The sequence below is a fragment of the Podarcis gaigeae genome (assembly GCF_964106915.1).
Source record: "Podarcis gaigeae genome assembly, chromosome: 6".
Classification (NCBI taxonomy): domain Eukaryota; kingdom Metazoa; phylum Chordata; class Lepidosauria; order Squamata; family Lacertidae; genus Podarcis; species Podarcis gaigeae.
This window is the reverse complement of record NC_139682.1, coordinates 50,785,072-50,809,731: the sequence shown is the minus strand read 5'-3', so window position 1 is coordinate 50,809,731 and position 24,660 is coordinate 50,785,072. Positions and strand designations below refer to the sequence as shown.

The 24,660-nt window shown below is 42.5% G+C and overlaps 2 protein-coding genes across 3 annotated transcripts in view; one reads left to right on the top strand and one right to left on the bottom strand.

Annotated features, from left to right (window-relative positions):
* RNF220 (ring finger protein 220) overlaps positions 1-6,832 on the bottom strand; it is a 332,264-nt gene extending 325,432 nt beyond the window's left edge. Inside the window, exons 1-2 of the mRNA XM_083742420.1 lie at positions 6,705-6,832; positions 4,173-4,305 (exon numbers count right to left, since the gene is read on the bottom strand). The gene's annotated coding sequence lies outside the window, so the exon portion shown is untranslated. The remainder of the gene's footprint in view (positions 1-4,172; positions 4,306-6,704) is intronic.
* Positions 6,833-6,931: 99 nt separating this feature from the next.
* The window catches only part of ERI3 (ERI1 exoribonuclease family member 3), a 196,160-nt gene continuing 178,431 nt past the window's right edge, over positions 6,932-24,660 (top strand). The window contains exon 1 of one of the 2 annotated variants that reach the window (XM_083742554.1): positions 6,932-7,043. In XM_083742554.1, coding sequence (XP_083598680.1) covers positions 7,031-7,043 — 13 coding nt within the window. In that variant the 5' untranslated portion in view covers positions 6,932-7,030. Of the gene's footprint in view, positions 7,044-17,811; positions 17,868-24,660 lie in introns of those variants that run through there. The other variant, XM_083742555.1, reaches the window with a different exon arrangement.

Genomic DNA, 24,660 nt, shown 5'->3' with positions numbered 1-24,660 from the left:
CCAGGAGGAATTAGTTTTTCAGTTTCAGCCTTTCAGATCAATATGTGAAACCAAGCAAGCCCTGTTATTTCCTCCTCCTCTCTCCTCTTTGCCAGCCCCACAAAGCCTGCCTGTCAGTGATAAATTCATAATTCAGGGATGAAGTGGTGGTGACGAAAGACTATCAAGATTTGAAAGCCCACTCATGTAGATATTAAAGATTAAATGCAAAAAGGTGTAATTAAAGAGATTTTTCTGGGGTTTCTTTAAAAAACAATTGTCACTATTTATTTTTTTAGGCATTTTTTTACAGAGAAGCATATAATTATAACTTTATGCTGGTGAATCTAAGAATGTAAAAAAGAGCCCTACTAAATCAGACAAAAGACCCTTTGAATTCAGCATCCTGTTTCTCCACCAGGTACCCCAGTGGAAGTTGAAAAGTAGGACGCAACTACTCTGTGAGGCCATCATCTTCCTTCAACTGGTACTCAGGGGCCTACTGCCTCTGATCCTGGAAGTGTTACATAGCCATCATGATTAATAGCAATTGATGGCCTTATCCTCCATGAATTTATCTAATTCCCCTTTTATGTTCACCATATGTTGTGGAAGCAAATTCCATAGCTTTAACTATGGGCTGTCTGAAAAAGTATGGTGTTTTGACTCTCTTGAATCTCACATCATTCCAGATTATTGAACTGATTCCATTAATTTCTTTATTCTAGATTCTAGTATTATGGACAAAGAGAAAAACACATCTCTGAGCACTCCCCCCCCCATTATGCAAAGTCTTAATACATTTATAACATACCCTCCCTTAGTCACCTTTCCCCCTAAACTAATTAGTCCCAAGCTTTGTAACCTTTATTCTTTGCAAGTTGTTCCAATTCCCTGATCACTTTGCCCCCCCTTTCTGCACCTTTTCCAGCTTTACAATGTCATTTTTAAGCATGGCAACTAATATTCCAAGCTCGGTTACACTATAGATTTGTAAACAGTATTTATTTTTAACCCATTCCTAATGATTCCTAATAAATTTGATTTTCACAGCTGCTGCACACTGGGTTGACATTTTAATGGAACTGTCCACCCTGACCCCAAAATCCCTTTCTGGTCAGTTACTTCCAGCTTGAACCTCTTCATTATATATTTGAAGTAAGGATTTTTTGCTCCTTTGTGTCTCGCATAATTTTTCACAGTGAAGCTCATTTGTTATTTTGGAGCTCTTCACAGCCAGTTTGGAGCTCTTTGCAATACAAACGTACAAATCTAGCACCTAGATCCATTTAATCAGATACAATCATGTCTTGTCCAAGTGTGGACCGAGTAAATGGGCCAGAGATATAAGAACTTCTGAGTACATAATAAACATATGTAGCCTGAAATACTGATGGGAAATTAAATTTCCTGGACTCCCTAAATTACACCTCTGTCATCTGTCTGTCTAGATGGAGCAGGCAAAGGGTAATAGATTCACAGCATTGTAGAGGTGGAAGGGGCCTAATGCTATGGTTTTCCCAGTAGTGATGTAGGGAAGTGAGAGCTGGACCATAAAGAAGGCTGATCGCCGAAGAATTGATGCTTTTGAATTATGGGGCTGGAGGAGACTCTTGAGAGTCCCATGGACTGCAAGAAGGTCAAACCTATCCATTCTTCAGGAAATCAACCCTGAGTGCTCACTGGAAGGACAGATCATGAAGCTGAGGCTCCAATACTTTGGCCACCTCATGAGAAGAGAAGACTCCCTGGAAAAGACCCTGATGTTGGGAAAGATTGAGGGCACAAGGAGAAGGAGACGACAGAGGATGAGATGGTTGGACAGTGTTCTCGAAGCTACCAGCATGAGTTTGACCAGGCAGTGGAAGACAGGAGTGCCTGGCGTGCTCTGGTCCATGGGGTCACGAAGATTCGGACATGACTAAACGACTAAACAACAACAACATGAGGGTCATATAGTCCAAACCCCAGCAATGCAGGAATCTTTTGCCCAACATGGGGCTTGAACCCACAACCCTGAGATTAAGAGTCTTATGCTCTACCAACTGAATAACAGAAGTAATATTTAATATCCTTCCTTCTTGATACATAGATCTCCATGCACTGCGGCAGAATGCATGCACTCAGATGCATACAAGGATATCTGTGTGCTCAGCAGATGGTTGGTGCTGGCAGAAGGTGCAGTAGTTTTAGAAAGGGGGCCAAGTTCAAAACATTTGAGAAGCACAGCCTTAAGAGGAACAAGTTCATGTTTTCTCTTCCATATGGTAGAGAATTGTTCGAAACCCAACTATGGTGTAACTCTAAGGGCTTGAAAAGCACAAAGGAAATAAAAATATTACTTTTAAGCAAAGCTATAATCCTTCAGGAATCCCAGCCACAGACCTGGGGATGATTGCATCAGACAACCTACAGAGTATGAAATATAGCCCTTCTCAAAGCCTAAATACAGGAGAAGAAAAGCAAATGGTAAAAAAATTACAGTTAATCTGAGGAAAGAGTGGAGCAATACAAGTGATCAGTGATCCCTTTTGACCTGCCACCCAGTCTTTGTCCATTTTTATATAGGCATCATGGGAACATTTCAAGGAGAAAAAAGAAGTGCTTCAATAAAGGAATTATTGTGATTTGTTTTGGAGAGTGAGTATGATTTGTCATTTTTTTACAAATGGGAACGACAACCCAGTGAAGGCTAAAGCATCTGATCTGTGCTAGATTATGCAAAAGCACTAAGTTAACATTAATGAACTCATGCAAATCTCCAAGTACTCTCAATGCTGATTCTGACAATACTCTGTTGCAGCCATGGGGGAAAGAAGCTTGTGGATGCACCCAACTATCCAAAACACATTAATTCTCAATAGATTATATTTATCTAACCATGGGGAAATTCTGTCCATGTGACTTTCAGCCATGTCAATTTATAGTAAACTGACAATTGACTCTTAGCATGCCACTGAAGATCACCCTAAACATTGGTTGGTGGTAGCATATCAGGAAATGCTGACAATTGTCCTATGTTGCAAATTGCATCACTATGGCTTCTGAGTAAAGTGATAGTCGTAATGCGGTGAGCACTATCACTACGTCTTCTCAGGCAATAATTTTCCTGAATTACTATGCCAAAGCTGGCCATTGGCTCTTTCTCAGGAGGAAAGAGTATTAAGAGGGTTACCTCTCTCCATGGAACTTTGTCTGACCAACATGCTATTTTGCACTTTGATTTTTTATCTTACTGATTAGTTCTTAAGCCCTGCCTAATGGTTTGATCCTGGCTACCAGGGTCAGCCCATCCATGAGGCAAGGTGAGGCAAATGCTTCAGGTGGCAGGATTCACAGGGCAGCAGATCCAGCTTCCAAGGAATGCATCACCTGCTGTTGCTGTTGTGGTGGCAATGACAGCTGCAGCATGCTCCATGGGGGCTGGATCTGCTGCCTCCTCGGCAGCCCCCACAATTCTTCCTCTGTATCAGTCTCTGGGGAGGTGCTGCTGGTCTCCTACCAGCCTTGTTCCTGATGTAGATCTTTATTCTGCCCCCTTGTTCCTGATGTACATCTTCACTCACCCCTTCTTCCCTAGACAGAGGTGGGGAGCACTAGTTTGTGGTTTTCCTCAGATGCTAAAATGTATTGGGTCAGCCCTGCTGATAGCCTCCCAACAAGAAGAATATAGGAAGCTGCCTTATACTGAATCAAGCCATTGATCCATCTGGCTTAGGATGGTCCATACTAGCTGAAAGCATCTCTCCACAATTTCCAACAGGAGTCTTTCACAGACCCTTCGCAATCCTGCCTGGGACATCAAGAGAGATAGAAAGAGCACACCTCTTTATGGATCCAGGGTGGGCTTAGTTCCTAACTAGAAAGAGATTTGTGACAGATCCCATTTCCAGTTCCCTTGCCAAAGTAACCTTCTACCAGACAGTCAGCAAGTGTCCCACATGGATCCATTGCAATGCACTAATTACAGATTCCATCCGTTGTGCATTAAGTGGATACAAGTGCAGCCAGCCCAGGGGCACTAGGCTCTTTGCCTTAATTTGTGCTGTGTGCCATTCTCTATTGCTGCAGGCAAAAGTAATTTCCCTAGCCTGGAAATGTGATTTAATTTGACCTGGTTCACATAGGATCGACATTTCTAACATTCCCACCCCTAATTTATGTGGGACTATGGGAAATTAAGTTTGGCTCACAATGATGGTCGCTCAGCTCTACTTTTCCAGTATCCTCTGCATCCTTCTGTTGCCTTTTCCATTCTGTGTAGTCTTCTTGCCTTGCATTCCTGTAAGGGCACCATCACAAAGATGTACAGCTTCAGCAGTGATTCTGTGAAACAAACAGAAGGTGTACAGTGGATAAACAACTGACAAGTGACCTCAAAAAATTGTAGCATAGACCTTTTCTCTGGAGGGTTTTCTGAGAATGAGTTTATCTCAGGGATCATTTGCTTTGTTGTGCATCAAACATAAAACCCAAACAAAGCCAAAATCATACGTCCAACTTGACCCTAGCTTTCACCCTGGCCTCAAAATTGTGCTCAGTATAGATATAACCAATCCATAGCATCTATAGATATGAGAAATGCAGTATTCATCAATCCATTAGAACACCCCAGTGTCAACAAGCAGGCAAATGAAGTTTGGGTAGGAAACTTTAACTAACAGTGTGCTTGAGCTCTAGGTGGGCGGGAGTGTAATTTATTGTGGGCTTTAATATGTCTGGTGCCGTGATGAGAAAATGTCTTTAACAAGAGCTGTAAAAACAAAACTTCTTTATGTGCAAAGGTGAATCATCTGGCTGTATAGAACAGTGTATTTCCTCCAAGACTCTGTCCTCATAGGCACAGCTGCACATGCCGCTATTGCAATAGAATAAACCCCTAATGATGTAACAAAGCCTCAGATGCTCCAGTCTAAAACGGGAACTGCTGAGCTAGTAATTCTGAATGATGTATGTAGGACAGCCCCTGAATTAGGGCAATCCAGTGTAGTTACAGTTTAAAAGTTATTGACTTTTAAACTGGAGAAAAACATATATTTTTGGGGGGGGGGTACATCTGGCTGGGGGCTGAATGTAGCTTCCCAGGCATCTCTATCTGGCCTTTGGGACTCTCCTAGCCCACATCCTCTTCCCATGCCATAATCCCTCTTATTAAGCTATACCCCTCACTGGCCCTGCCCCACACCAAGCATTTTTGCCTGGCTGGCATGTGTTCTTGAACTATGACAACGCCTCTTGCTTGCCTTGATGGAGAGATGTGTATGTGGAAAACTCTGACTTTTTGCATGGCTGGAATGTAGCTTAGTGTTCCAAGGTAGGAATCACCAGCATTCCTCCACCTGCTTTTTTACTTTGGCCTTGCCTACCACTGGCATTTGTCCGCCCGGCTTAGCTGACAAGGCATGTGGGATGTCACTGACCATTGTCTTCTCTGTCCCACTGTCCATGGCTGCCTGCTGAGGCCCTTATAATAATAATAATAATAATATTTTTTTATTTATACCCCGCCCTCCCCAGCCAAGGCCGGGCTCAGAGCAGCTTACAAGCAATAATAAAAACAAGATGAATGGTTACAACTTAAAAACAAAAATAAAATACATTAAAATAATGGAACATTAAAATATTAAAATGTAGCCTCATCGCAGGAGGAGAAGGAAAAGAAAGGGGGGGAAAAGAGAGAGAGAGGGAGGGAATCAAATTGGCTCCAAGCCAAAGGCCAGGCGGAACAACTCTGTCTTACAGGCCCTGCGGAAAGAAATCAGATCCTGCAGGGCCCTGGTCTCATGAGGCAGAGCGTTCCACCAGGCCGGAGCCAGAGTTGAAAAGGCCCTGGCTCTGGTCGAAGCCAATCTAACTTCCTTAGGGCCTGGGACCACTAGGGTGTTGTTATTTATGGAACTTGAGGCTCTCCGTGGGGCATACCAGGAGAGACGGTCCCGTAGGTATGAGGGTCCTAGGCCGTGAAGGGCTTTAAAGGTCAAAAGCAGCACCTTAAATCTGACCCTGTACTCCACCGGGAGCCAGTGCAGCTCTGATGGATGTGCCAGAGCACAATGCATGCTACAGCCAGGCTCACTGCTCAGCACATATAGTGATCAAGTGTGCACTGTGAACGCTGAAAATGCAGCTCCACTGCCTCAATCATATGGAGGGGGGACACCTGGCACACTTCCCGAAAATAGCAGCAAAGGTGGCATGTGCCATACAATACAATGAGGTGCTGGTGTGGTAGCTGCCCATGGATGTCAGCCTGGCTGGGCAGGAGTCTCTAAGACCAGGGCACCTGAAGGGGAGACGAGAGAGAAGTGGCTTTGCACCCCTTGGTACTGCAGGATAGTAATGCCAGGAAATACTTTGGGACATAAACCTGCCAAGCCTGGCCTCAATAGACTGTCAAACCCCCTCCTGGCCTCTTTGCCCCTCTGTCTCACATGCCCTGCCCCCTACTGATGACACATTCCCTCCTACTTGCTGCCTGCCCTCCTCTCCTCCCTCAGCTCAGGGCATCTGTCCAGGTCTGCACCTTATCCCACTCTGCCCTGCTGCTCCCTATTGCCTTGGACCTCCCTCCTGCTAGATGCCTGTCTCCCCACAACCCTTTGTTTATCCCACAGCTAATGCTTCCCTGAGAGTGTTCATGCGCTGGGCTGGCCACTGCCACACAGAGCGGGTTGTCGCTCCTTCCCCAGTCTGTGATAGAGGAGTTTGCCTGAGCTGAGCCAAACCTGTTTCCTGCAGCAGTAACTTCCACGTGTGTAAATGTTTGACGTTCTCAATTTCTGTCTGACCACCACCCTGCTGTAGGAAAGGCCCCTGCAGCAAGGGTGACTAGGCCCAGAAGCAGAGCCTGTGAGAAATGCAGGAAGAGACCTGCTGAGCGACCCCTAGTGTTCAGAGAAGGCAATCCCTATCTGAGCATCCCTCAGAATAAACTAGACTCAGAAAAAAACAGTCCTAAGGGAGGCCTTTCCGGTAATCAGAGTGCACAGTTCCTTGGTTCCTTCATGGGAGGCGGTGGTAGGGGAGACTTGGTTCCTTTCTGAGGTGCCATATGGGGAAAGAGGGTGAGTTTGGCCCCTCAGCAACACAGGGATTCCTTGATATAATCAGCATCTATTGGATAGCAGTCTGTGGAATCCCAAAGGCAGAAACATGGAAATAATAGTGTGTGTGTGTGTGTGTGTGTGTGTGTGTGTGTGTGGTTGGTTGGGGGGGTGGGCAGGAGTGAGGTTCATGAGGGTGTGCTTTTTTTTTACTGGCATGGCAGCCAAGTATAATTCTTTGCTTTCCACCCCCCCTCTCACATCATGGTGATAGAAAGGAAGCACATCCAGAGCGGCTCCAGTGTTACCTTGAGGGTCTCCTGTGGAGAAGGCTGCCTAGGCCTTAATCTTGTCTCCGGTTGCAGCACAGCTCCTCCTGCTGCTGCTGCTGCTGTTGTGGTTGTTGTTCCAGTTGTTGCTGTGTGGTTCTGTTTGTCATTTGGTTGTGAAAGTCATGTTGGTATTCAACCTAGCAGACCCTTCCCCACCTGCAGCACCCCTCCTCCGGCCTGAGCACTACTTAACCCCTCCTGCTGTCCTAACAGAACTTGAGACAACACTACCTGAAGGACCAACTTCTGCTGTGAAGGAAAGAGAAAGAACAGAAAAGAGCGCTTTTGGAGGTATCGCTGAAAAACAAGCAGTGGGCCCAGCCGGAATATTTTTTAATAAGGTTGTCCCTGGTGTCATGAGGCCTCTCTTAGACAGATTTTCTGGGGATTTCTGGCTGTGCATCGTTCACAGGTTTATTTGAGGTGACTTTCTGCCTATTGAGGTGGACAGCAGCATGTTACTCTGAATGTAAAGAGAAAGACATAAATAGCAATGAAGAAAGAGGGTAATAAGAAAAATATTAAACTGCACAGTGGAAATCCCAGGAGGATTACTATTGCAATAACTGACCTCCAATATAGTGCCATTTATTTCATGCCATGGCAGGTTTATAGGTGCTTGTAGGGCTGCAGACGAACACCAATTTGCCACTGCAGTTTGTTTTGATAACTAAAACTTTCAATAAATCTGTATTAAAATCAAAGAGAAAATTAAATAGACCCAAGTTGGTGGCATGAGGGATAAGGTAGCACATTACTACACTGGCCTACTCAGTCAGGGACATCTGTCTCTTAGTTCAGTTGCAGGTCACAATAGTAATGATTGTTTGAGATCCAGGGAACATCCCTGAATGGCAGGCATCCAGCAATGCTGCACAATGCAAAAGGAAGACCTGTCTGCTTTTTCAACAGTACAAATGGTGATGATATTATTATTATTATTATTATTATTATTATTATTATTATTATTACATTTATATTCATCCCAAAGGAGCCTAGGGTAGTAAACAAGTAATAACACAATAAATGCATCTAACAAACAATTCCAATTGAAGTAGAGACTGGGGAAAATCTCTACCTAAAAGGTGTGGGATAACCATGTAACCCATGTGCTGAAGTCTAATTAATGCATGAAGCGGTTAATATCATACAGTAAGCTGACCTGCCAGGCTTGGCTATGTCCACTTCTCCTCACCTTAGGAGGAACTAGGTAATCAAACCTTTCTTTCTCCCCAGTCTAACTGTGTGTGAAGAAGTTTGAGCCAGTTGTTCCAGCTCAGTCCACACAGCACTCTCTCTCCCTTGAGTTTCTATACCAATAATTTAGAAACTTTCAACATTTTGTAAGTAAGCTATGTTTTACTGCATGTGCAACTATTTCTGAATAACATGAATCTGACCTTTGTAGAGTTTGTAAGTAAACCATTTTTTAACTTACAAAACATGGTCTTTTCCTATGCTGAGGGAAGAAGGAAACTTTGGAAAGAAACTTTAAAAAGGGATATTTTAGAAATCACTATAAAGTATCTATTTTAACGGTCTAGATTCTATATTTCTCATGTTTTACTTTGTTGCATATTTTGTGACTTAAAATCTCTGCTGGGATTGTCCCAAATGTGGCTCTCCGATTGTGGAATGCTTTCCCCAGGGAGTCTCACCTGGTACCTTTGCTACATATCTTTAGGCACCAGGCAAAAACATTCCTCTTCTCCCAGGCCTTTAGCTAATTAAACAATCTATGGTATTTTAAACTGGGGCGGGGGGGGGGGTATTGCTTTTGTTACATTGTGTATCTTTGTGCTTTTATATTGTAAACTGTCCTATGATCCTCGGTTGAAGGGTGGTATAGAAAATGAACGAACGAATAAATTAATGAATGGCATCCAGGAAAACACACACACACACACACACACACACACACACACACGTGCACCAATAAAAGGCTTGTTGGAAGAGATGTCTTTCATAGGCACAATACAACAGAGAATGCACCTAATATTTAAGGGGTGGGAATTCCAAAGGGTGTGTGCCACAACACTAAAGCCTCAGTTCCTTTATTATGCAGAATGGACCTTCTGTTAATATGGTACAGTATAAGCAGGAGGCCATCACTTACAGAGTGCAGTGATTGGCTGGATATATAAGGGGTGAGATGATATTTCAGGTATCCTGGTCCCAAACTGTATAGGACTTTATGCATCAAAACAAGCCGTACAGCTATTTAGCAGCCAGTGGAATTCTTCCAACAGCAGGGTAACATGTTGGTGATATTCTGTCCCAGCAAGCTGTCAAGGCACCACATTTTATACCAGCTACAGCTTCCAGACTAACCTCAATAATATTACAGTAATCCAACCCAGAGGTTATCAGCACACTGACAACAGTGGTCAGGCTATCGTTAGCAAACAGTGTTCCTCCTGCCCTGGTCAGTTTCCACCTGAGCCACATCAGAAGGCAACCTCCAGATGATATGATGAATGGATACAGCTCAATTCTAAAGGACAGAGTTTTGCTTTTTCTGTGAGGAACTTCCAAGGGACTGAAACAGTAGTCTCTTTCATTCCCAGCTCCCCCGCTCCAGATTACAGATCTCACTTTAGAAGGATTGCAAGGACTATCACCTTCCTACCAACTCAACAGCAGGAGATACAGTTAGTCAGAATATGAGAAGTTGAAGTATAGAAAAGTACGTTGGCAAATGAATGCATGGCCAATCTGCGTTGATAGGGGCCACACTGGCCCTGGCCCTGGGCCGTAGTGTAGAGGCTGGAAGTTAATTTTGCTGAAGAATCTGCTTCCTTCAAGGTTGATCAGGCTCTACCATAAAATCAGCACCACAATTAGTACTTTTCAGTTGTGGAACACATGTGCTCAGGCACAAAAATAAATATAACATTAAAGTGTATAACTCTCCAATCACATTATTCATTTTCCACTGCTTTTGAGAGCAGCTTTGGTTAAGATTTAATATTTTGGCAAAAATGTGCCACATATTGATTCAAGATGGTGAGGTCCACCAAGGCTAGATAAAATCCCTCTAATCCACTATCCCCTGATTTGTCATCCCTGAAATAATGGAACAATTTATTCATATTGTCATTCCCTGCTACCTCCCTCCTTATCCCTCCCTCTCTGTGCAGAACCAGTAACATTTAATAAATCATATATGGAGACACCTCCCTCGTTAGGACAATGGCTGGTCTACTTAGGGGGTTAACCATGTGACTTCTTCAAGCCCTGTTTCTTGAAATGTTGAGAGCAAAATTGTAATAGCAAATTTAAGACCTTTATACAAGCAATAAAAACAGACGTACAATTAATATTTCATAAAAGACTGTCCCCCTCTGACGGAAGCTCTATGCATCTGAATGCCAGTTGCTGGAAATCACAAGCGGGGATAGAGTTGCGGCTCTCAGATCCCTCTTTTGGTCTTCGCATAGGCATGTGGTTGACCACTGTGAGAACAGGATGCTGGACTAGATGAGTCATTGGTCAGATCTAGCAGGCTCTCTTTATGTTCTTATGACTCTGTCACACCACAATGAAAGCCTTATTGAACAATAATAATCAGTAGGTGCCTAAATATAATGATACTGGGTGTTTGTCTAATTTCAGCTGAGAATTGATTCCAGGGTGGTGGAGCTGCAACACTAAAAAGCTCAGTTTCAAGTACAAACTAAGTGCATCTCTGGGGCATGTTGTACTCTTCTCATCTGAGAAGTTGCCAAGCAAGGATACATTTATTACACAAATTTATTTATTTCATAAAATTTATATACTGCTTGATTCTAGAAAGAAAACAAAAACAACCTCAGACTAGTTTACAAAATATATGGGGTGAGGTGGTCACTTAGGTAACGTGGCCCAATTCTGTATTTTGCTTTTTTCCTGCTTCCCAAGATCTCCAAGAGGAGGGCCTACTAGTTTTGAACCAAACTTTACAAGATAAATTAATTAGCCCTGGGGAAGGTCCCAACCAAATCTCCCCATATCTATGATTTGAGGTACCGGTAATCATGCTTTTGGCTGGCCAACAATTATGCTTTGTGTTGCACAAGAAGGGTGCTCTTGAGAAGCCTTTAGCCGTGGAGTAAAAATGGAAAGGCAACGTAATCCACATATGACAAAAATAAGCAATACAGCTATTTTGTGTATGATATTGTTAGGTATACCTTGATGTTATCATATCTCTGGAATCCCTTCATAGACTAAAGAGCTCTTTTAGATGAGCTGGTAAATTTAACATAACCTGACTGAGGTTGACAGTACAGAATTAGCCTAGCCAGTTTCAATTCTGATACAACTAGATGCCATATTTTTACCACATATTTAAATCTATATAACTATTCCCTGTTGTGATTTTGAGAATGTAACTCAGGATGGGAAAATGAGAAGGTGGCTCTTATGGGATACTTTTGTTTGTTATGACTGCTACGTCTAGTTTTAAAAAGGAGCTGAACTGATGTGAAGTCCATGCATCTTTTCTTGGTTATTCAAAGAAGATTTCCAGTCTCACAATAGCCCTCCTACATACAGTATTATTCAGGTAACAAGGAAAAAAAGTGTGCTGAGGCTTATGGGTATCTAGGCTGAAACCATTAGATTACATAGAAATAGTACTGATTAAAAATAGAATAAAGTTTATTCAGCAGAGAAAGGAAAACTCAGGCATAGCTGAAAATAAAAGAAACAAAAAACAGATTCTCAGTTATAAAACCTATTTGTTTAGACACTTTCCTTGGACAGGACAATATTTTGCAGCCTGATCCTTTGGACGCTTACTTGGAAGTAAGTCCCTCTGTGTTCAGTGGAGCATAGGATTGAAGCCTCAGAGTCACAAAGCAGCCTTTTTACCAAATGCATGAGTTCTAGAGAGAAAAATCTAATATCTGCCCTTGTTAAGTCTAAGTAAAAACTTGGATTAGTTACTCCTCAGTGCACTTCCATCACCCTTTTGTACTCAGATTCAGTGTGGTTAAAGAATGGTAGATGGTGATCTTTCAGTGCATAATTATGGATGTAGAAAATATTATAATCTCTTTTCATGATTGAATATGGAACCAGGGAGTGGTGTACATATGGCATTGCTCTCACTCGCAACCTTCAGGCTCCTAGCAACCTGACCCATTTTTCCTTTTTTACACATTTACCCACAACAACTCATATGAGAGGAACTATGGATTTAGTGGAGCCTACTTAGTTGCTCTAAAACTAGTCTTCATCTTCATCCTGATTGTCTTAGTTACCCATTTAAGGTGTATTTCACTTTGCTGAATATTTCATATTGACCACCATTTCAGAATAATAACAAGAAGAACATAAAATAAATCAGTTCTCCCCTCTCTCCATTTACAATCTAAACTGATGACGTTATGGAGAACTCAAAGGCTTGCACATTATTTTGCGATATTTTGATCAGTCTAATTAAGGTATTGGCCTAATATGGACTTTTCCATTTTTCATGCTACAGCCATTCTCAGGGGTATTGGACAGATGTGTGGGATTGCATCTTCTTTCTAACATCAACACATAGAAACACCTTTCCTCTGTGACAGTTATTACTGATGTCACTTCCCATAATATCTTGGTGGAAATTAAAGCAGCAGAAAAACTGAGGAGAGAAAATAGGCAATAAATATCTTCAAAGTAATGTCTCTAAGCCAAACACATTGCAGTTAAAGGCATGGTTGCAAGAAACAACAAGAATATAAAAATGTTCTCTGTGAATATTAGTATTCCCTCCAAGATGGTTAATTAGTCCCACTGGCAAAGTTAGGAACTTAAGGATTTGGTCCGACACATTATTAACTTGTTAAACAGAACATAGCATAATATAAGATTTCTCCTTATGGGTATTACAGACATCATCACAATATTTGTACTCAGCCAAAGTGATTATGCTGGCATACGGAAACTGTTTTCAGAAACAAGACGGTTGTGTAATCCATTCTGGCTGATGCTGAAGCTCTTGAAGAGCTCTAAGTTTAATTCTCCATGGGGTAGTACTAAATTTGGTGGGGGACCTATGGCAGACCACCCTGGCCTGAGGCAATGGCAGCCATCGGTTGCAATTTCCTGTGCTTCCTAAATCCCATCCCAATTTCTCAGCATAGGGCCAAAACTGCCAAAGAGCATACAAAGCGCTTCAAGTTAATCCATCTCTTTCCCTACTTTTCACCCTCCCACTGACTTGAGTGCTGTTGAGATATGAGATCTTGCCCTTATTCTGCCAAATTATATTACCTCTTGAACATATAACTTTATCTGTTGTAACCCTTACGCATAATTTTAATTAAGCTGCTTTAAAACAAAGCCTTTTCTACAAGAGGACTCCCCCCCCCCCCCGTACCCAATCTGGCACAGTTCCTGTGCTTTTAACAGCTTTTCTTGATATAGGACCCACCACAAATCCTTCTTTAAGAGGCCTCAGATAGTGGAGGACGGTTGCTCCATACTCTATTTTTCATCCAGAAGAGCCATAGTTGGCTCTTTGGTCTTCAGTTCCTCATAACGGCTCTGGCCAATCCCTATGAAACCTCTCTTGAGAGTGCCAAATACCATGTAATAATCAGAGGTCCTCCAGGATTCCAAGAGAAATAAAATGTTCTACAGTCCTACAAACTATAGTTTGGAAGATAAAGAATTACCTGAGGGATTGTTCAAACCACAGTGTGCAACAAAATGTTTGACAAATCAGGAAGTTCTATTAATCAAACCAATGTGAGGGGAGAAAGCGGGGAGAAGAGAACACCTGCCCATAAAGTTCATTCCTAATCCTCAAACCAAACCATTGATCAGAGAATTAGATGTCTTCCAATACATAGAATGCACTGACAGTGCCTATGACTGCCTGCCTGGTCTGCCCTGCCCACATTTAATTCAGTTTGCCTGTTCCTTTTTAGCCCTTCCTGGTATGACACAGGTTGTAACTAGAGATACTACTGCACCTAGGATGGAGATAACAGGAGTGGGCCAAAGATAGTAGCCAGACAGTCAGGAATCATAGGTTCAAGCCAAGTTGAGAATAAAATCAAAGGTGATTACATGGAAAATGTAGATGAGAGGTTGGGCCAGAATTAGAACCAAGAAAATATAAGAATCAGGAATAAGAAAGTGCACAGTGTTAAAGTAGTGAAGTAGTAAAGCAGAATTAGCACAAACTCTGCTGAACTCTGCTGAACTACTGTTTGGCATATTGCTTTTAACAAATTAATAAATACTGTGTTGAAATTATTATGATATTTTAAGTAGTTTTATTGGGGGGAGTTTGAATTGTGTACCACCTTGAGCTCTTTGGAGGAAAAGGTGGTGTGTATACAGTACTATTTTTCTGGAAAAAGAAGTGTATAAGGGAACACCTCCCTTGTTCTCTTATAATGGCAATAGGAGCTATCTATGAGGTGTCAGAACTGAGTTCCAGTGAATTGCAGCTGAAAAAAGTCATGGTGGTATATAAAAGTAATTAATTAATAAATAACTATGTAAACTGCCCTGGGAATAATTTTATTTTGAAAGGCGGTATATATATTTTTAACCCACATTTTTCCTTTCTGACGTCTGTTCTCCTTGCTACATTCAGATGTGGAAGAGGGGGAAAGAAGCTATTACTGAAAGATATGCTTCTACATTAGGGGCTGCATCCAGTGCTAGTCCTGATCAGAGTAGACCCAATTAAGTCAATAAACATGATCATATTAGATCCACTAATTTTAATGGGTCTTCTCCAAGCAGAATGTAGTTGGATATATTGCTGGTGCTGAGGGGAGCACCAGACCAGAAGACTGCATCTGTCATCATCTTCATTCCTCTGGGCTGGAATGTCACAAGCTGAAGCAATGTCAGGAGTCCAGAGGCACTGTGGGGGAATTAAGATAGTAGCAATGGTTTAGGCACAGGTCCCTTAAATGACTGAAGGTGTAAACAAATACATTTGAAGGAGAACAGTGGGCCTTGTGGGATGCTGGGGCCACAGCGTTGGCCTGATGGTGCTACACACTGACACTAGACCTAACAGAACACTTGACCATGCCAGGAACTTTACTACCAGCATTAGCCCTCTTTATTCCTCTGGGTCTATGTGTGTACAGGGAGACAGAAAGGGAATTGAGTTTTCTCAATGCCATTCTGTCTTCTTTTTTTGGGTGTGTGTCAAACATAATGAGGCGAGAGGTAAGCTCCATTTCTTATCTTTCTGTCTACATTATATTATGGGTTCCCCTCTCTGCATCATAACATATTTCTGCAGCTGTTTCTTCCTACCTAAGTCCCTTTGTCCCTACTGAAATTCATTCTGTTAGTTTGGGCCCAGTTCTACAATCTCTTAAGATCATCTTGAATCCTGATTCTGTCTTCAATGGCATTGTGTGTTAATGCTATTCTAGTATAGTGTCCTGATCAAGAGAAGTAATAGTTCTGCTCTATTCTGCCTTGGTCAGACCACACCTGGAGTCTGGGTCCAGTTCTGGGCACAACAATTTAAGAAGGATATTGACAACCTGGAGCGTGTGCAGAGGGCAACCAAGATTATAAAGGGCCTAGAAACTAAGCCTTATGAGGAGTGGTTGAGGAAGTTGGGTATGTTTAGCCTGGGAAAGAGAAGTCTGAGAGGAGATGTGATAGCCATCTTCAAATATCTTAAGGGCTATCACAGGGAGCAAGCTTGTTTCCTCCTGCTCTGGAGAGCAGGACCTGAACCAGTGGAATTGAGTTATAAGAAAGGAGATCAAGACTAAAGATCAAGAAGAACTTTCTCACAGTAAGCGCTATTCAGCAGTGGAAGAGACTCCCTCTGGAGGGGATGGACTTCATCAATGGAGGTTTTTAAGCAGATGTTGTTTGGCCATCTGTCATGTATGATCTAGTTGAGATTCCTGCATTGCAGGGGGTTGGACTAGATGACCCTTGGGCTCGCTTCTAACTCTACAGTTCTATGATTCTTTGAGCCTACAGAGTTTCAGATGCTGTGGTTGATTTACTGTTGTGTTCCACCCTGTTGGGGTATAGGGTTGCTATTTAAGGCTGCAATTTTCTGAGAATAAGCCCCATTTGGGTTACCTCTGAGTAGACATGTCTATATTTGCACTATCCAGTGAGATTGGGGGTTATCTGGTAATTTTGCTATTTTAGATTATTTTGATTTATGTGTTGTATTTAGTGCGTGTGTGTGTCCCATTGATATGCTGGTTGCCTCTTTGGGAGCCTTTGGGCCAAAAAACAGCACGAAAATAAATAATAATATAACATAATACTACAGTGGTACTTCTGGTTACGTACTTAATTCATTCCGGAGGTCCGTTCTTAACCTGAAACTGTTCTTAACCTGAAGCACCACTTTAGCTAATGGGGCCTCCCACTGCTGCCGCGCCGCCACTGCGCAATTTCTGTTCTCAACCTGAAGCAAAGTTCTTAACCCAAGGTACTATTTCTGGGTTAGCAGAGTCTGTAACCAGAAGTGTATGTAACCCGAGGTACCACTGTATTAGATTGCAATCCTAACTTCTCTTACTGGAGAGTAAACCCTATTGAATTTAACAGGATTTACTTCTCAGTAGACATAATTAGGATTGCAGTCTTAAACACTAGGTTAGACACATCTTCAATGGGTAGCCACAAAAACCCCTGCTTCTAACCTTCCATTAAAAATGGGAACGTATCCTACATATGTTTTATTTTCCTCTTACTTATTAAGTAGTAAAAGAGATGTATTGCTCAACAGTTTTAAACTGTTAAAATGTTACTAGACTGAAAACTTACGAAAAAGGTAGATAATAAAGAGGCATTAAATATAAAGGTGTGTAAATACAAAACCACTGACACATGGGGATGAGCTATTGTCTTATCTAAAAGGGTGCTATCCCAAGGAGAACAAGACTTGAAAATTCATTTAAAACTCTTGGTTTATTCCCTCTTTATCCCCTCTTAAAATTTAACTTTATTATATACATACTTTATGTTTGCATAACATAAAACTTTTAAAGTTAATATTTAAAGTACAAAAATATAAAACTTTTAAAAAATTCACTAGCATATATTTAAATACACATAACACACTTTTAACGGTTATAAACCCAATTCTAAATATGCTTACTTTTGTGAGGCTTTCCCCAATAAAGAGAAATGTCCTGCAACGAGATGCCTGAATTAAAACTAAGTGCTTGGAATCTAAAATTCAAAAGATTTGCTAAAGCCAAATCTGAGCGCACATAATGATATGAAACCCGTGTGTTAAAAACAGTTTCCGTGCCATAACTTTAATCTCCATTCCAAGGGTTCCTGCCTTCTCTGGAGGGCGAGCTCCGGGATGCTTCCAGCCAGACACATCTCCGCCTCCCCGCCTTGCTGAAAGGTCTGAAAACTACATTTCCCACGATGCCACAGGAGAGAGCGGCGCGCGGCAAACTTAGTGTGCGCATGTCCGAATCCATGAATCCCGCCCCTTAGGGCGGGAACCGCAGTTGTGGTTGGTTGCTACGGCTGCCGCTTAGAGTGAGTTCGAGGGTCAGAGGGCGCGAAGGTGAGTGGTTGCTGTTGGGGACTCGTGGTGCTGAGGGATGGGGGTGGCCGGGGCCGTCCTGGGGGGCGGGGGTGTCGGGTGTCGCTAGACAGGGAGATAGCTAAGGGGCGTGGAGCTGAGGGGCGTGTTGGATGCGGCTTTAAGGGCCCGCTTGGGCCCTACGGCCAGGGTTGGGGGAGCTGAGCAGGCGGCATTGGGCGGCAGAGCTCGGCCTGGAGCGATGGGCTGAGGGAATCTCACCGAGTGTTTGGATCAAGGGGCGCCGGTGCCCCTGTCAGCACGGGCGGGACGCGCTTGGGAAACGGAGTTACCAAGATCGAGTGGGGGGATGGGCTGAGGTAGATGCAAGGGAGAACCCAGTAAGGCCTGGCTGGCAAAGGTGCATTGGGGGGTGCTGGGCCTGTGCTAGCCGGTGTGTGCTCACGTGCCTTTGAGCATAGAGGAATTGGCATAGGAGACTGCGAACACGGAGTAGCAATGCCGTGGTTTGCGGGGAGGGGGCTGGATGCCTTTGGTGCAGTATTTTTTCCTGTGCCTAGGATCTTCTTGTAGTGTTGAGACACGAGGGTATATCCGATCTAGAGGGCAGATTGCATTGGGCCAGGGGTTGGAAGCAAGGGGATTTGGTTTAAGTGGGTTATAGGTTGTTCCTATACTGCACAAGGGATCTAGCTCAGCCTTTCTCAACCTTGGGTCCCCAGATGTTGCTGGACTACAACTCCCTTGATCCCTGACCACTGGTCTTGCTGCCTAGGGATGATGGGAGTTGTAGTACCACAACATTTTGGGGACCCATGGTTGAGAAAAGCTGGAGTTGGAAGAGTGAGGCAAGAGAGGTGTGCCAGTGTAGCATTAAGACTTGGGTCAGAAGTGATGCTGCTATGTTTAGGTTATGTCAGGTATGGATGCATTGAGAATTGAGATCTGGTAGAGACCAAGCCAGAATCTAAGGCAATGGACTGTAGTGACAGGAGGAATTGGGGTGATGGATAGACTGGGGTTGTTAATTAAATTATTTATTTTTAAATATTTAAGGGTTGTATTTGATACAGCTGCAGGTGTTCCATGGAATTCTAGAGTTGGAAAAAACTAACCATTTAATCTATGTTCACACACATGCATAAACTGCACCAGTAACTGAGGAATAGAAGCATGGATGGGTGGTAAATATTAAAATATATAAAAGTGGGTATGTGGACTTTGGGGGAGTATACTTTTGGAGAAACACAAGGACAAGGAGCCTACCACTGCACATTTAGGCTACAATCTTAAACCATTTACCAGGAATTCAATCCCGTTGAATTGAGTGAGATGTCTTTCTGAGTAAAACATTGTTGGGAGGATCACTCTGTCAGTACTTGCCTTCACAGTGTACACTGTTTGCCACATTTCCATTTATAAGAATCTCACATAGAAATGCATGTACAATGGTACCTCGGGTTACAGATGCTTCAGGTTACAGACGCTTCAGGTTACAGACTCCGCTAACCCAGAAATAGTACCTCAGGTTAAGAACTTTGCTTCAGCATGAGAACAGAAATCCATTAGCTATCTTTCTCTTGCTGCCGCCGCAGCGCAATTTCTGTTCTCATGCTGAAGCAAAGTTCTTAACCCGAGGTACCATTGTATTGATATATTGATGGAGAGGTGTGAGTTAGCATTCTTTCTAGCTTGCCATGTTTCCTGAATTAGATTTCTCCTATACCATTGCCAGGCTTGTGTGATGTTGCCTCTAGTTCAGTGGCTTCCAGAGTTTGTTTCCACATTAATTTGTTTGCTGAAGAATATCTTTGTGTGTTGTAGAGTACAGTGGTACCTCGGATTAAGAACTTAATTCGTTCTGGAGGTCCGTTCTTAACCTGAAGCACCACTTTAGCTAATGGGGCCTCCCGCTGCTGCTACTGCACGATTTCTGTTCTCATCCTGAAGCAAAGTTCTTAACCCGAGGTACTATTTCTGGGTTAGCGGAGCCTGTAACCTGAACTGTCGGTAACCCGAGGTACCACTGTAGCTGGATTGTGTGTTTAGTCACACACTTTGTGTGTGGTGTTAGATAATCTAGTTGGGCCTTACAATCATTCTACATGAACTAAGAACACACTCAAGAATGCGCCAACACTTAATAAACAGTTGTGGCTATACTGTGCTTCAGGAAAGCTTAGCTTTCATTATTGATTTTGTCATTGGGAATTTATGAAAAGTTTCGGGGATCTCTACAGCACAGTTTGAAATCTACACAGGTTTGTCTTGAGGATCTAGCAGAGACATGGTTAACTGAATTGTACTTTATCTCAAATGGGATAGTGGGTGGCTAGGAGGAGGAGTTTTGTAGGGAGTTTCTGAAAATAGTTGCCTTGTGAGACATTTTTCTATTTTTGTAGTGTTACTTAAAACATTTTTTGTAGTCCTTTTTAATGCTCAGGACACTTGTATGTAAGTTTGGCATGTGAGATTTTGCTCATTATATTGTTTGAAAAATAATCGATGTGCCAAAAGTTGTTAAGTGAATGGCTCACTGAGGAGTGGTAAGAAAACCTGTGGTTTCAGATATGCTCCAAGCATACCTGAAGCTAAGTTGATTTTTAAAATAAAGTTTTTAACCTGATTCTTCAGTTATGGGATGGAATATTTACTTACATATTCTATTGCTTTACAGTAGGTCAGTTCTACATTTCCTGCATATAAAATGTTCAGTAAATTCTATCCTTTGACCATAATGATTCACTTATTCAGAAGATGGCTCATGGGTGCCAGTAGGGTTTTCTGTACCTAGTACACTGCATGTTATTTAGTCCCTCCACCTTACTGGCAAGAGGCCATTGATTTCCATAAAATTTGCATGTTTAGCATAGGCAAACCAGTGACCACTTTGCAGGTGGTACAGAGGAGCCAAATAAATTAGGGGCCACATACAAGCGCTAAGATGTCTGACAGAATGCCATTAGTTGAGGCTTTCCCCACAATTGTATTTCCACACTAGAATTTCTGCCTGCCACACAGCTGTTAAATGCACAGATGCCCTGCTATTCCTCTATACTAACTCTAAACCAGGGTAGTTAGCCATTTTTGCCCATAGCCATATGTAGGATTGTACCATATAATGGAAGTTACTGGAATCTGGAGTGTATGACTAGATGTAGAAACCTGTTTTAGTAAAAAGAAAATAAATGTGATCAGCTAGGAATATCCATATAGGTTTACCAAGCTGTTAGAATAACAATGTTGGACCTCTTCTCTAACCGCTCCCCCCCCCCCCCCCGTGCAACTGAATCCTGTTCCAATACCTCTTTTGGATGAAGGATTTCACATTTGGTTTTATTCCTTAAAAGAACATTTTAATGCCTAGCTTCATTTTGGCTCTATTAATTATGGTACACACATAGTTGCTTTGATGTAGGGAATTTTGTCTGCATCAAGAGACAAAATATAAATTGTGCACGGTTCCAGTATTTTGTGTTGGAGTAACATAAGGTGTGCAGGTGAAATTTGGCTCACCAGTCCTCCCCATTTGGTCTATGAGACTATTTTGGGCAAGCCATATTTACATTTATATGACTTATTTTTTATTTATTTATTTATTTATGTATTTGTTTAGTATACCTTAGATATCAGGGCAGTTTCACAATGTAAAAATATAAGATAAAAAACACAAAATACATAATAAAACGAGAACAACTTCCTCCCCACAAACCAGTAGCCCCCCCCCAAAAAAAACATTTAAAAGGCCGTAGAATATTAATCAGCCCAAAGCCTGGTTGAAGAGGAATATTTTTGCCTGGCACCTAAAGGTGTATAATGACGGTGTCTGCCAAACCTCTCTGGAGAAAGCATTCCACCAGCAAGGCAGCCACTGCAGGAAAGGCCCATTCTCGTGTTGTCACCCTGCAGACCTCTTATGGAGGAGGCATACGGAGAAGGGCCTCAGATGATGATTGCAGTGTCTGGGTAGGTTCATATGGATAGAGGCAGTCCTTGAGGTATTGCTGTCCTGAGCTGACTGACAGGTATGCTGATTGTCGGGCAGTTCAGAAGCACTGTGCAAAGTGCTTCGCAAGCCCTGTGCTTGGGAAGCACTGAGCACAGCCTGTGGCTGTGGAGGAAGATAAAGATCTGGTCTTCTGGGCCAAAAAAGTTCTGCACCCTGCAGCTAAGCATAGCACCTGTGGATTTCACTCAGTGTTCAAAATTCACCATGTGCATTTTGCACCTGGCTATTGGCCACTTGCGACCAAGTGAAGATGCCCAGGGACCAGGATGGTGCCTGACATCTCCACCATCCTTGGATCTTGACTGTTTTCACACACAACACATTCTGTAGAATTGTATCTCTTATATTTTATCTGCACAATCAGATTGAATTTTAAGGAACCAAAAAGTCATATTGAAAAATACGACTTTTGAACTGCCTGGCCTGAAAATGGCAATAGACATTCCATTTTGGTGACTGTTATCCTGGTTTAAGGAGCCATTTGGCGCCTAGCTTATATATATGAGTTTCTAACACTGGTTTCACTGAATCGTCATTAGATACAGTAAGATAGTTTGGTCACTAGAGCATGAGACTTAACTGGGCTTGACTCAAGGGTTGAAAAAGATTCCCTGCTCCTGCACTAACCTATGTTTAGTGTGACATCCATGAGCCTAGACTTCTGGGTTCCTGCGCTCTCTCCTTCTTTTAATTAACCATCCAAAAACAACAAATGGAGGTTAATCTTAATTGTGGCTAGTTTCAAGTAAACCAGCTTCAGGAAATTTGGTTTGAAGTTAGCGTCTCTGAAACTAGCCATAGTTAAGAATGACCACAATTGGTTGGGTACAAATGTCATGATAAGCTATGGTTATTCAAAAATAGAAGTGAAAGCTTTTGAAGTTCTCCTCAGAACGTCCTGTACATGTGGGAAGGAGGCAGTGTGCAAAACTGAGAGGAGGCTAGGCTTGTTCATGTCTCACTAAACCAGTTTAACTGCATTCAGTCATCATACTAATGAGTACATTTTTCAAATACACTCAAGATGTGCTTAAGTATAAACTGGACTGTAGGCTTTATGGGTTCAGAATACTATTGGCATCTGCCTATCCTGAAAGACAGTGGAGTGCACCTTTGGAGGTGAAGTCAAACCTCTGGGTTAGCAGCACCGAAGTGACCTCTCTGGGGCACAAGCCTGGGCAGTGTGTATGGAGGTCCTGGGCTGCCCAGACAACAAAACCCCCCTCTTGGCCTCACTGATGTGGACCAAAGGAAAGCTGAGCAATACATTTGACACCAGCTTGGCTGAAGGAGTTTCCGGAAGAAGGCATACAAGGTGCCATCCAACCCTCTTAAGGACTCCTCTTAAGGATTTGTGTAGGGTTCACTCCTCAGTCTTTTCTTCTGCAAGGCAGAGGTGGATTAGGATCAGAGTTTTCTTTCTCCTAGATGGGCTACCTTCCTAGGTTGATAAGCCCCACCTGCCCCTTACTCCCTCTAGAGCACATGCAGAAACCACCTTCTTGACTGTTGGACCCACTATTGGTCTCGTCTGCTCAATCTGCCAGAGACTGTCCTTGCATGCAGGGGAATACCCTAACTCATTGAGAGTTTGAGACCCGTCGACTGCCCTCACCTTGTTTAGCCGGCCAGTACATATTAGCAATTTGATAGAGATTTAAAGAAGTTGAATTGTGGAGGGAAGCCGTGGGTGGGTGGGTGGAGTAATATGCAATAAGTATGTTTTTGAACTTTTTTCAATTTCTTTTTTTTCTGTTCTGTTGGTGTTCTGTTTTTGCTGTATTATTTAAATATTTTTTAAAAAAAAGAAAAAAAAAGCAATTTGAATGGAGATTAGTGGAAGTGGACTTGGGCTTCATTTATTGCTTTCCTACTGTGACAATGTTGCCAGTGTAGAAATGTAGGTTCATGTCCCTCTGAAAGTGCTAGGTGAAGTGAAAGGCCTACCCCTGAGAAGGCTGTTATGGCCTTACATCCCTACAAAGTGAATGCTGGTTTTTCCATTGCATACGTGGACTTTTTCTGGCATAGGATGCTTCCAGCTCTTGGCATACCAGTGCAGGCTTTTGCAGCTGGTCAGTTTGCGTGTGCATCAGAAACTGCCCTCATGCTGAGACCCAGAATATTTTAATGGGTGGGTCATCTCATGTACAAAGCAACAGTTTAGAGGTTGTACACACTACAGTGCAAATATGATCTTGTATTATGGGGATGGAATGATGGCGTATATTTTGAAGATGCAATATGCTGCCTCATTGGACTTAATGGTGACAGGAGCACAAAGAATAAAAGGGCAGTAACCCATAATATAACCTTAGTAAATTATACAAAAGAACAACAACCTTGCAGCACTTGGCTACAGAATGATGCAAACAAACGCCAATGATTGACTGTTGTATGAATTTATCTGGGTTGGGTTTTTTTTTTGTTGTTGAAAACCAGCTATTGGAATTATCTGTCTCATTTATGCCCATGCATGGGTTTGATTTGTTTTAATTACACTTGCCTGTAAAATTTAAATATTAGTATTATGCACAAAGATCCCATAAAACGAAGATTCATAGGCTAACATGTCTCACTGCAAAAATTAGTTGCATGCCTGAGTATCATTCATTGCTTGTTTGTTCTTTGTAACTGCAAGGCAGGCATTAAGCATTTCTCATGGGGCAGGTAAGGTCTCTCTTCCCTGCCATTGTCTGCCTTTGTTTCCCCCTCTTCTTTCTCTTGGGGATGGATGTGCATGTGTGTACACACGCACACACACAGAGTCCCTATTTCTATTACTTTTTCCTCTGCTATATCCAA